At 34.3% G+C, this 14,059-nt stretch overlaps 1 protein-coding gene across 1 annotated transcript; it reads right to left on the bottom strand.

The window, feature by feature from the left end:
• Positions 1–716: 716 nt before the first annotated feature.
• On the bottom strand, positions 717–11,631 carry LOC105047399 (uncharacterized). The gene is given in 13 exon segments (XM_010926317.4): positions 717–1,084; positions 1,165–1,300; positions 3,176–3,398; positions 4,593–4,694; positions 5,518–5,678; positions 6,317–6,401; positions 7,689–7,755; positions 9,535–9,642; positions 9,784–9,849; positions 10,919–10,974; positions 11,078–11,221; positions 11,223–11,249; positions 11,505–11,631. Coding segments are annotated over 12 exon segments (1,212 nt in total). The 5' UTR covers positions 11,544–11,631; the 3' UTR covers positions 717–1,084; positions 1,165–1,166.
• Positions 11,632–14,059: the final 2,428 nt, after the last annotated feature.

Consider the following 14,059-nt stretch of genomic DNA (forward strand, 5'->3'; position numbering starts at 1 on the left):
GTACCTCTTTAGTTATACTAGTTTTGTCTACGCTGATTATAATGTGGCCTCGGGTTGAACAACTTCCATACAAGTGTAGCTGTTATTGTGTTTGGTTTGGTGAAATGTCTGTGCGATGCAGCTGCCATGGAATCTCTCTAAGTTATCGAGTTTTGCATTGCCATATTGTTTTTAAATCACCCAAGACACAGAGAAGATTGTTGCTAAGTACAACATATGACATCTAATTGGATAGGTCTAAACAACTAGGCCAGACCTGTAACACTCAGGATTTTGGCAGAAGAAATTCAAATATGCAAGAAGTTCAGATAGAATTCAGATATATAAGAATTGGGGGACAAAAAAATAGATAGAAGGATGACAGATTATGTAAAAAGAGACACATCCATTCAAGCGAAAATAAGCATGGAAGATGTAACTACGGTGGACATCAAAAAAATTACCATTGGCAACATTGTACAGCACCGTTCTAAATAATTTGAACGTAGATCTTGGAATTTGTATATAATTGTAAAATTGGATAGCTGTTGATCAGTTAGTTTATCAAAAAATTTCAGAAAATCATGTTATTAGGGGAAAAAAAATTAAGAATAATCAGAAATTTTGTCAACAAGTTGGCTACGTTGTTAATATGGCAGCTAACAGTGCTTAATGGTTGAGAAAATTCAGCCCTGCAAGATGACCGCTCTAACATACTAATTACCGGGAAAGCATGCTAAGCAATCAAGGTTGGATTATTTGATTCCATGTTCTGAGCATTATAACTGTACATGAACCAGAAACATAATGGACATGCTATTAACTAAACATGTAATATAATAAAAAAATTTCTCACCATCAGTCTAAAGAAACAATCCATGGAAGCTATAAATAGCTTTTAGCACGATAAATTATACGCGTTACACTTTTGACTAAGGGCAACTGATGCATCCGACCATTGACGTCTCGTCTGGGGTAGATTGCAGAATAAAATAGTAGTGAATTTGCAAAAATTAGGTAATCCTCTGCTTATTTCAAATTCCATGATGTGGTGAAGTGCTCCAAATCAATCATGGCTTTCTGAACAAAGGCATATTAAGAATTCCTGGTGAGGAAGATGATGTCAGTGAACCTGATCCCGAAAAAGAAATAACATAATCCAACTACAACATGATACAAGTTGACCTTTAATCAAGAATTTGGCTGCCATAATCCTGATTGAATTTTTCATAGCGATAAGCATGGAGATGAGCTGACGGTCTTGTATTTTTCAGAGCCAGCTCTATATCTTCATGTTTCAATGGACCAACTTCTGGCAACTCTGCAGGCCATAATCAAGTCAGCTATGGTTTGACAGTGAATTATGAAGTGAAAATCCAAAAGGTTCATCAATTTTTAACTTGCTGCATTCCTGAAGCAGAGAATGTATTTAAAATATAGTGTCTAATTTATCAAAGAACCCAGATGTCAAAAGACCTTTTAACAGGTGACGAAATAATAGTAAGTTAGTAACCTAGCTGAGTTGCAACATCAGCATGATGTAAATTAACCAAAAACTGACGATCTTCATTCCACACCATTTCAGTTTCATTGGAGTTCTGTTTAAGAGAGTAAGCCACCCTATTTGGTGTTCCAGTAACTAATTGGGTTCCTTTTGTACGGTAAACAGATTTAATCTAGTAATGCAACTGAACTTTCATGAGATAGTAGAGTCTAAGTACTTTCCAAGAGGGAAAGCCTGGTGTACAAACTGACAAAAGAGTTAAATGAGATATAAAATATACTGACAAACATCAGGAAGCCACATTTTAACACCAAAAAATCACATTATAGAGATATTCAAATATTCTCTTTAGTACTAAGATGCAAACCATTTTTCATATCTGCATACTTTTGGTGCAGCGCTTGGTTATAATTTTAGTTCTAACAGCAGGCAAAACTATCCCTTTTTTTAAAAAAATTACACTGTAAGGTAAAAATGTTTTTAAATTACGATACGAGTCATTTCATAGCTATATGGTCCAAACTAAGAGCTTGTCTACAGCCAATGTTAGACCTAGCAAAAACCTTGGGATTCTTAACTTATGTAAGTTTGTTGCGGTAGATTCACCAAAGATTTTATGTCTCGATGGACGGAAGGCATCCAGGCCTTCCCATCCCATTCCTATGAGAAAACGAGACCGGGATGGGTTTAGAACTCTGAAACCCATCCAAACAGGGAGAGAAGAAGAAAGAGGAAAGAAGAAAAGGAAGGAAAAACGAAGAAAAGAAAAAAAAATAAGCGGAAAGAAAAAGAAAAATTAAAAAAAGAAAGGAAGGGAGAAGAAAAAGAAAGGAAAAAAAGGAAGCCAGAGGAAAAAGAATGATAAAAAAGAAAAAAGAAAGGAAAGAAGAGAGGGAGAGAGATGAAAGATATCTACTGGAATGTATTATCAAAACAGTTATTAGGACAAGATGGGACAGCGGGGCATCCCATTCCATAAAGAAACTAGGATACCTATGTCCCACGGAATTTAAAACTTTGGATTCACGTCATATTCTTTATTTTTTTCCTATAATCATCACCATGCTCTTCATGTTTTGTGCTGTAACAAAGCCAAAATGGCACTACAATTTTCAATTGAGAGATCTTGAAATAGCAAGCAGAAGTCAGGACTCAGGAAGTTACCACTAAGATGCAAGAAACTAAATCACAGAATTAAGTTTCTACTGGCAATAGTGTTCTCTCTCTCTCTCCCTCCCCGCCACACCCCACACCCCCCCGTCCTTCCCACACACACACACACAACTATACAATGTTGCAGTCCATGTTTCATTTCTTCTTCTCTTTTTATCTAATCATTGCGCTTTTCATGTCTTGCACTGTCAAGACAAATGATCTCTTCCTAATGATTCAGTTAGCTCTTGTGACCTACCGACCAATATGAAGCCAGAAAGGCATCCTACTCTGAGTTTTGTCTCACATTCCTCCTTGTATACATAAGGATGGCTAGTTATGGTCTGATGGAAGTCTCCATGAATGGAAAAGTTTAAAAATAAAGTCAGGTATCCATGTTTTCTAGTAGCATAGTTAGTTTCTGTCAAGCTAACCTTTATATTATTTTAATCCACTTCTCTTACACTCAAGCTTCATTCGCCAACTACAAATATTATTACAATTTTTACAAGCACCATAAGAATCATTAACTATACTCACCATCCTCAGGCACCTGTTCTCGTCTACTTTCAAGAACTGTCATTAATCGTCTCAGTGGCTGCATGGCTGCTTCTTTGCATACTAAACGAATATCTGAGCCTGAATAGCTTTCTGTCCTTTCCACCAGAATATCATAAGGGATCTCTGCTCCTCCAGGAACTGATGGCAAAAGCTCCTCAAACATTGCTTGCCTTGCTTCTGGTTCTGGAAGAGGCACAAGAATCTGATTGAACAAAGTTACAGAGAAACTTAGATTATAATAGCAACTAGAATACATGCCAAGAGTAAAATAGTCTTTTCCATTCTCCAAAACTCAGAAAACCTACAAGAAAATTCTTGTATGCAGATAAAGCCAATCAGCTAATAGATCAGCTATTTTCTTATTTGCTTATTTCTCTATTAACCCAGGGAAAATAAGAATCATAAAGGAGCAGAAGTGTGTCCCAGAATCCTGAGCATGATATCCACCTCTGGAGTATCCAGCATATCAGATAATAGATGAAGGCTCATATGTTGTTCCTATCCTACGTTTAGAAATTTGATTTATAATTTTTTTCAACATTCAAAGGCATATGTTTACTTGGGCATCCATCTTTTCCAAAATTTGTTCTCAAAACGAAACAGGATCTTTAAAGTATGATCCATCATTCACAGGTATATCCTCATTTTTGACTAAGAGTTAAAAACCAGAACCAGTTCCACCGTGAATATGCTTGGATGATGATGAGAGCAATGCAAATCCAAGCATGATTTTATGGATGACCTCAGATTAATCATCAAGACAGATGTTAAATAAGAACAAATGAATATTTATCTGGCTGTAGGGTCTGCTTGTTTGCAACAAAATATATGGAAGGGATCCTTTAATTGGAAACAGAAAATACAGCTTTCCAATTGTTTGTTATAATTTTGGTGATTTACAGAAGGAAAAAGTTGATCTTACACTCGATGTCTGATTCTTTTTCTTTGGAAAAAAAGGGTTACTTTTCCATATATAATAAACATTTTTGAGCATCTTATGAACTTTCTGCAAAGCAGATATTGGAAAAATATGTTTCCATGGGAAAACTAGTTTCCCAACTCCTGTACCTGGCAAGCAAAAAGGCCCTTAAGGATATCCATATATGATGATACTTCGCTGTATCTATATAACTATGAGAACTCAAAAGTCCAAATTTCTAGTGGAGTTGTGTTGATGCAGTTCTGGAATAAACGCTAATGCTTCATGTCTTTTTGCTAAAGAAGAAGCATTATATCTTGGTTATTGCCAGCCGTATCAAATATCTGTGTTTGTGTAGTAAAGTTTAGAAACCAAGGGGCAGTCCAGTCATATTTCAGAAGCACAGTGATTCCAACATACTACAGTTATTTCTTGATTATCACTCCAATCATGTAGAATAATGAATTCAAAGGATACCCGCTTCTCAAGACGCCGGAGCATAGCTGCATCTAGTTCCCAAGGCAGATTTGTTGCTGCTAAAACAAATACAAGCTCATCTGTCTTCATCAAACCATCCATCTGCAAAAAAATTGCAAGAGGAAAAAAAAAATTAAGAAAACTTGGATGAGTTAACTTTGTTAGTTGAGGAAATCAAAACTGAGATGGATGTCACAAGATATGGTCTTTCAAATATGACAGATAACATTAACTGAATTAAGAAAGGATATAATATGCAACCATTAGGATCTTTCTTCCACAAGTATATACATTCATACGTACATATTTGTACACATGTACATATTTATGTAAGTAACTCATATTACAGGCAGAAGTTGATGACACGATTGGCTCTGCCTACACAGATGGACATCTGTTCAAGGATTTTCTGACCATGGACATACATCAAGAGCCATGTCCTCTTCCATCACAGCCCCATGATAGACTATCAACATTACTTTTTCACTAGAAGCCAATGAACATGAAAAACCCACTACAATGTCTCACAAACAACATATAGAGCAAGATTCCCCATACAATAAGCGGATGGGACCTTTCAAAGACTGCATTTTTATTGATGGAGCTGACAAATGAAGGGCGATGTACTTCTGACATCAAGGAATCCCTCCAGTCTCCCGAGAGAATTCAAGGTCCTCATAGTATTAACCTTCTTATACAAAGATCACATGCTGTATTCCTAAAACTTGATGACAGAAGACTTGGCCTGTGGAAGTAAGTCACCATATACTCACAACAAGCTTTATTCTATTTTACTTTGTTTTTTGATGGAAGAGGAAGGCTGAATCCCGCAGCTTTCTTTTAATTGAAAACTGTAAATATAGACATGTTTTGAGATACACATCCCCACAAAAGTTAAACACCTTGACACAGCATGCAAAACTACCTGTATAAGTAACTCAGTTTTTAAACGTCGACTTGCTTCATGCTCAGTACGTGCTTCACCACGTTGACTAATGATTGCATCAATCTCATCAAGAAATATTGTTGATGGTGCATGGTGCCTGGCAAGCTCAAATAAAACCTTCACTAGCTTTTCTGAATCACCTGCATTCTTACAAAAAGTACAAAGGATTGCAAACTTGCATGTCATTAATTTGAAATATGACCACACAAAAAGAATTCATACCAAGTGATATCTGTAAATAATTATGGCTCATATTATTATCTAGGATAGAGAACAAAGAAGTTGGTTCTTTGATATAATACATTATAACATCCAAATAAACAGAATACCAATTGATAGAAAGGCTAGATATACAATGAATCACTGGTCTTGACAAATATTGCTAATATGAAACATAAGATCCTTATGTACAAGGAATAAATGGAACTTCAGAAGTGATGTTCAAAACATGTACAGTGCAGCTAACATAGTTTTACTGTAACTGAAGACAAAGTGAAGATTTCTATTTCTGAAGAAAAAGCATCATTTTAAGTTTTAACCCCTCCACACCAACAAATTGTCAATTGCTATACAAGATATAAAACAAATTCAGCACAACTAAAATAAATCATGACTGTTCATAAAAGAAATTGACCGGATGACCAATCATAACAATTTTTGCTACATGCCAACAAAAATATTCATGTGACAGGAGAAAAAAAGGCCATAAAATGCAACATAATAAAAGCAAAAATGTTAGAAAAAATATTATTATATAAATGGCCAAATTTGAACATACCACGCCATTTGCTAACTATTGATGATGCTGAAATATTGAAAAAAGTAGTCTTGCATTCGGTAGCCACGGCTTTTGCAAGCATTGTCTGGAATGAAGAAGTTGGGACTCAGATAAGTTAGGATTTTGGATAGGCCAGAGAATACATAGTCTTCAAATTTCTACAGCATGCAAAGTAATATAGGTGACGGTATTAAATACCATGAGATCTATGACAGAATGGTGGAACATCTTAAATAAGAAATATTTATAAAATAAGGGGTGATCATTTGTTTGATGGTCAAGCAAAGGAAATCAACTTAATGAGAAAGTATAAATTGGAATATTGAAACTAATAAGACAGAAAGAATATAACGGCGGGATTTGATTTATTGCAAAAAAGAAAATAATAGAGATAAAATCTCATCTCTCTTTTTTTTTTATTTTTTTTTTGGAGGAGGATCACGGAGCATCCCGTGCACTAGAAGAAAGAAACTGATCACAGCCATGCAGACAGACCTTTTTTTCTTTGAAAGAGAAAAAAAAAAGACCTCTAAAATGAAATTTAAGCCTGGAAAACTGATTCTATTCCTCACTGGTTGTGGCACTGGCATCAATAGATATAGTATCACAACAAAACCAGTGGCATTCATGCATAGAATCCACAGATATTCAACAAATTTTTATGTCAGAGATAAAGATGGTACAATATCCACACCAATTACCTGTTCGTTTAAAATGATATTTAAAGGAGAGATAATTGTGGCAACACAGATCAGATTAGCTTGTGGTAATAACTAATAGCTCAATCAGAGTTGTTTGCCCATTGAATAAGCAGCCTTGCTGACATCTACGTGGAAACTCAATAAGACTTATTAAAGTGGATTCTGCAGCATTGATGAGTCGATAAAAAGATGTAATAACAGTTAGAAAAGTTGCAGGATTTACAAAATGGATTTCCCACACATGATCCTATGCATAATGTCAGCATAATGAACTAAAAAGGAGTAATCACAGGTTAACTACTACAAGTGTCATAAATATCTGAAGAGATTGTCATACAACACAAGCACTATCAGTCAACAGCAAATAATATGACCCGTTAGTTATTTGCCTAATTGTTTCTGATCTAATATTTTCCCATAACAATGCTTTAGATCAAGCCTTGGGTGTCTGTATAGGGCCATCTAGTTCACATAAGATCAACAAAATGTGCAAACAAAGATACCTTTGGGCAAAATTAAGACCTGTCAATTGAGGGGGATATCACATAAATTACCAATGGAGTATGAAGAAATACTATAAACCAAGAAGTGTATAATATAAATTGCCTGGATATTTATTGAACAATGATAAGAAGGAAAATATGACAGACAATATATTATCAAATACAAACCTTTCCTGTTCCTGGAGGGCCAAAAAGCAATATACCTTTCCAAGGTGATAGAAGACCAGTGAAGTACCTGGAGATAATGTATCAAATGAGGAACACGTTTTGACAAATTTAAAGTTCAAAATTTTAGTCATTTACATTTTCCTCTAGACACACTTTTCTGCAAAATGTCTCTTGCTATGAATCTACTAGAAATACATATTTTTGGTCTCTACATTATTTTATATAGTAGTTCCAAAGTTAGTAGTAGGAATCTTCCACTTAGAATGGTACACCCACTTCTGAATCTCCTCGAAAACTCATCTTTAAACCCACTTTCTAAGTGTTTTCTTCTTCTTATTATTTTTTTGTCAGAAACTCACTTGCCATACATGCACCTAACACAGTTCCAATAACTAAGGTTGCAAAACAGTAAAATGATCACACAAGGTATCTCCTGGTTATCAACTCTAACTTGGAGTTTATTTTCCTTCCATTTCAATAAAAATAATATTCAATATACTTAGTGTTTTTGTTCTAATTAAGAATTATACGTATCTCAACCCAATTCTCATCTCACCAATTAGAATTATAACAAATTTAAGAATAAGAAAAGCCATGGCCATATTTCTTGGACATTCTTAAGTCCATATATGATGTAAAAAGATACAGGCATAGGACCTGACCTTTCCAAAACCACTTCTCCAACTCCAGTAACCACTCCATACACATTCATAACAATTTAAATAGCAGTCACCAAATTATACATTGCAAAACTCTAGCATATGCTTTCTCCAAGTAACAATTACCAAGTATAAATTTCCTCTCTTTCCTATAAAACCTATATTTCTTCAGTTGATGCCATATTTCTTAGTCCTTTCTATCTGCCCTCTAACACATTTTCCTAGTGTGGATCACAAAGTTCCATGTCATCATGGTTGTACAAGTTTGAGTATCACCTTTATCTAGAATGGTATTTATACCACTTCTTTATTTATCTGGCTCTAGTGCTTTCAACCTCTTGTGTCATTTTCAAAGCCATCTCTGCTTCCCCAATCCTAGTTAAATAGTGCCATACAAGACACTCACATAACTATGGTTTTTGTACACATCATTCTTAAGTGCAATCCACGTTCTGTAAGTTCTGAAATTAACATTGGTGGCTTACCTAATCTTTCCATCTCTTTCAAGCTTGTGGACTTCATTAGAAGTCCAACAGGTCATAAAAATGTCATTAACTGCAAACTTGATCTTTTATCCTCAGTTCTGCATATGATAAAATCTTCTAAAACAGTTTTCCTTGCCATTCCTTATGGACAAGTAAAATGTTCCCCCATTAAGTTCTTCTTATATGTGTGTTGTTTACCTTTAAATTCTCCAAGAAATGAATTGTCAAACTATTTTTCGCTCCTTCATAAGCGCATCCTTAAATGCTATCATATTTTCTCATGTTGATTTTTACAAGTCTATTCTAAAGCACCTTATGGTTTCTGTAGAGATAACACTTGTTAATCAGCAACCCTTCTTGCAAATTTTATTCCTTGTCTTATTGAAGTTACTTTATTTCACATCTGAATCACCAAACTGAAACAGTCCATGGATAAAACTGAAATATGATCTCTGAATTTTGGAACTTTAACGCAATGTTGTGTGAAAGAAAGAGATCAGCAAGCTCATAAAAATTACTAAATGGGCAAGATTAGATTGCTAGCAAGATAATTACATTTCACTTAGCCTACCAATTACATCTACTAGACAATCTTTAATAGCATAAAAAAACCCTATTGTACTACTAGCTTTCACTAACAAAGCATTGGAAACAAATGATTATTTTATACACACACATATATCGGTAAATTTGTCCGCCTACTTGGGATATTTGATGGGCATGACAACTGCTTCTTTAAGAAGTCGTTTTGCATTCTCTAGTCCTTTAATGCTTTCCCACTTCACATCTGGACTCCCACGAATGATATCTCTGAAGGTAAGCGTCATCAAAACCAAGTATATTTTGTAAGGATTTTGCATCAGTGGCCAACAAGATGTTTTGGAAAATAAGAATATATTCTTTATTTTCAAAAATTGCCATTCTGGGAACATTCTCATCATCCAATATTACCGGCATAGTGTCTCTGCCATGGTACGCATTTCTGCGGATTCAAGAGGAGGAAGCAGAGGTCTCTGCCTGCAAAAGCACAGTTTTGATAGCTTTAAGTCTTGTAAAGCTGATGCAGTGTTAACATCTTATTTGCAGTATCTAAGAATTAACAGATCAACTTAATATGAGTCCACAAATGTCATTATGGGATGAAAATTAAATGTAACAGAAGAATGTGATGACATTTTGGAAGGAAAATAACATATACAAAAAGATTCGGGAAGGTAAACAACAAATTGATATAATGTGAAGGTTTTCTAGATGCTCCTTAGGTAAAAGTCATTCCTAAATTATCAATTCATACATAATTGAAGTGGCATAAGCAAGTGATTTCAGCTGGATTACAGGACTTCCTTTTTCTTAGTTGGACCCTTTTTGTCTTATGATGGTGATAAGGTTTATCTAGTATCCTCATCAAAACAGAAGTTTCTTCAGTGATTGACGAAGTTAACCCGTATCTATAGGTTCGGTTTTGGGTCTTGACATTTTAATTTCAGTAACTAGAATGGAGCTTGTTTGACGAATGTGATAGAATGACAGGATAGCTGTGATTTTCCATTTGATTAGAGAAGTTTTCTAATACTTACGTAAATTGCCATATGCTCACCCAATTTGGGAAGTGCTCTTCATTTGTTGTTTCAAACATCAATAAGGAGACACCCTAAGATCCATGAGTATTCAATTTGGGTCCATTTCATGGTTTGACGTGCTTTTTAGATTACTTGTCAACCAACTGTCAACCCTCCCTTTCCTATAATATTTTGTTTTTTGAGAATATGGGAGGCTTGGGGCCACCCAGCCTTTATTCATTGAGACCCCTTTCCTATAACATTACAAGAAAAGAAGTGCTTTTATATCAAGTTAACCGTCAGCCAAATTCCACACCATAATGAACCATCGTTATAGAAGTACAAGAATGAATAGAAACATGCCCCTTTGTGAAAGTGACCATAACCCTAATCAAGATTAATTGGCTATTAGACATAGCTTCATCAATATTTAAAGAAAGTCCTGCTATTAACACATCATAATGCATAATTCTACACCGATGAAACATACTACCACCAATCTTGGTAAGTACTTCATCAATTCTTACAGTGTTTCGTCAGCCCTGTCTGAAATAGCTCCCAGGCGTGGCTCCATCTTTGTCTTCTGAGATTAAGAATCAAATGTCATTGTCCTGATGCCAATATATGCAAGCAATAAAGCATCTGGACATCTAAAAGAAGTCAAGTTTCAGCACGACGAAGTTAACCTGCCGCTCGAACTGCTCGTATACAGCCAAGTCGGACGAGTTCTTTGCACTCCCATTGGCACTGATCACTCCATTTGCATGACTCACGTCAACATGGGATCTTGAATCCGTAACCTCTTCCTTCGGTTCCTTCTTTCTTCCAAAACCTCACATCATAATATAGCTTGAAATCCTAAAATCAACCAAAAAGACCAAAAGAAAAGAAAGGAAAAAAAAAGAACAAGAATTCAAGAAAGCGAAACAAGAACCGCGAAAATAAAGCAAAATCAGAGAGCACAAGAGAAATAGAAAACAAGCCATCCAACCCTAAAGGGAGAGAACGATCGAAATCAAGCCGGAAAGCAACCAAAAGAAGCCGAAGGATTCCCGATCGGATCGGAAAAGGGGAAGGTAAAGAGAAGACAAGGATTGGGGGTTTTGGCTTCACCTCGAAGGTCCATCGGGTAGGCAAAGGTTCGTCTCCCATCACTCCTTGGGGGCTGCCAAGGACAAGGCGGTGGAGAGCACCAACAGATCTCTCGATCTCTCTCTCCGCTTCCGGTTCCCTCCCACTCCGAGAAGGGGCCGAGCCGAAGCACGCCAGACGGAGTCCAAAGGCAGTGACAGAGCAGGCAGCGAGCTACAGCTAGAGTGGGACCCACGAGCGCGGGTTTTTATGGGTTGGGATGGCGGAGAATCCTCGGACATCTAACAGTACTTCTACGGAGGCCGAAATAAATGCCGGGCTTGACTCGTTTCCATGCGTTGAGATGATTGGCGACGAAATCCCGCGAGTCGCGGTGTAAATATGGAACAAAATCATGGGTGGGCATGCGGACGGGCTCCAGAATGTGCGATGCATCCATTAATATTAATATTAAAATATTAATTTAAAAATTAAAATTTTTTTATATTAATAAAATTATTAATTTTATAATTAAAATATTTTTTTTATTTTCAACGTAACGGTTCATACTATATGACCATATAATACACATTAAATATATAATCAGATGATATAATATTGTAAATTTTTTTATTACATACATAAACAACGACCTAATATACCACCTACAACTAAATTGATACATAATTTATCAAATTTAGTTTCATAAATATAAAATATATAATTAATTGATACACATATAGTCAAATATGCATCCAATTATTTCAATACACATCTCTAGATAAAACGATACATAGTTTTAAAATATAGTATTCATTAATGCACAGCCATATCAGTAAATGGTACACACTAGACGGCTTATTGATATATACTGAAAATTTTTTTGATACACACCCAGTAACGATATAATACACACTTACAGATAAATTGATATATAGTTTATTGAACTTAGTATTCACTATACATAATATATGATCAGTTGATACATACCTAATAAAATATTCATCCGATATCTCAATAAACACTTCTAGGTGAAACGATACACAAAGATCTTAGAAAAGAAGAGAGATTTGAAAAAAGAGAAAGGGCATCGAGGTGTGTATTAGATCATTGCTATGTGTATATCAAAAAAACTTACAGCATATATCAATAAGCTATTTAATGTGTAGTGTACCGATAAATGCTATATTTTGAAAACAATATATCGCCTTATCTAGAGTGTGTATTAGGATGTTGGATGAATATTTTACTAGATATGTATCAACTAATCATATACTTATACTGGTAAATACTAAGTTTCATAAACTATGTATCAATTTAACTGTAAATATGTATTAAATCATTACTGGATATGAATAAAAAAAATTACAGTATGTATTACCTAATTATATATTTAGTATGTATCATATCGTTATATAGTATGTATTGCATGTATGGCTATATACTGAAAATGAAGAAGAAAAAAAATACTTTAATTACGAAACTAATAACTCCATCAGTAGAAAAATTTTTAACTTTTAAACTTATACTTTAAGATTAGTATTAAAAATACATGGCACACTATGAAGCCCACCCCATATGATCTTTTATAGTGCCTGCACCATATAATTTTTGCTCATAAATATATAATCACCTAGCCCCATCTTTTATGGATAAATATTATATAAAAAAATTGATCAACTTTTTCATTGACCAATTTATCTATTTCTCACATTTTTCTAGATGAATAAATTATTTTCGATGGATAATATTTATCCATAAAATTAGAGAAAATATTACCATTTAGAAGATAGTTGAATCATTTTTTCATTAAACAGTAAAGTAGATATTTAATTTTATTATTAAAATATTTCATCCTCATTTTCAATACCTCTATCATTTAATGTTCGATAACTCAATCATCCATTTTTTTCAAATAAAAGCATAAAGGGTATTATAAAAAATATGAATAATTTTTAGCAATTTATCCAAGAAGTAGTAATACAAAAAAAATAGATAACATATTTCAAAGCTACTTTCTCATACATAAAAGAATATGAGTAAATATTTTTCTATATAAATATCACCTGAAAATATTTACATAGAAAATATAGATTTTTAAATAAATTTTTTACCTATAAAAGAACAGACCCTTAAGCTATGGGTATCTGGTGATTAGTAATGGTGAAAATATTAACTTGCTTGTTGCGGTCAAGGACTTATGATTTGGCATGTAAATATTATCCGCTCTAGCCCATGGGTTCATAGTTTTATCCATCCAAAGGTATCTCACATGGGAAGGATGATCTTTTCCTATATAAGCCTAAGTTCTCTTTGACTCACAACCAATGTAGGATTAATGATGTCCTCTCTTCTATATTATATATAGCTCCTCAATCAAGAAGAGTGCGTACGGATTAAGGTATCAATGCATTGATTTTAAGAAATATTTTATTCATGATCGAAATTAAAAATCAAAATCAAAATCAAAATTGAAATGAGAATGCATTAAAATGAGAATTGAAATAGTTATATTTTTGGTTTCGTTCGAATTGAAATTGAAATTGAAATTGAAATCAAATGATATTTGAATATTAGATGAACTCCAGATTCGATTT

The sequence above is a fragment of the Elaeis guineensis genome, chromosome 6 (genome assembly GCF_000442705.2).
Source record: "Elaeis guineensis isolate ETL-2024a chromosome 6, EG11, whole genome shotgun sequence".
In the NCBI taxonomy this organism is placed as follows: Eukaryota; Viridiplantae; Streptophyta; class Magnoliopsida; order Arecales; family Arecaceae; genus Elaeis; species Elaeis guineensis.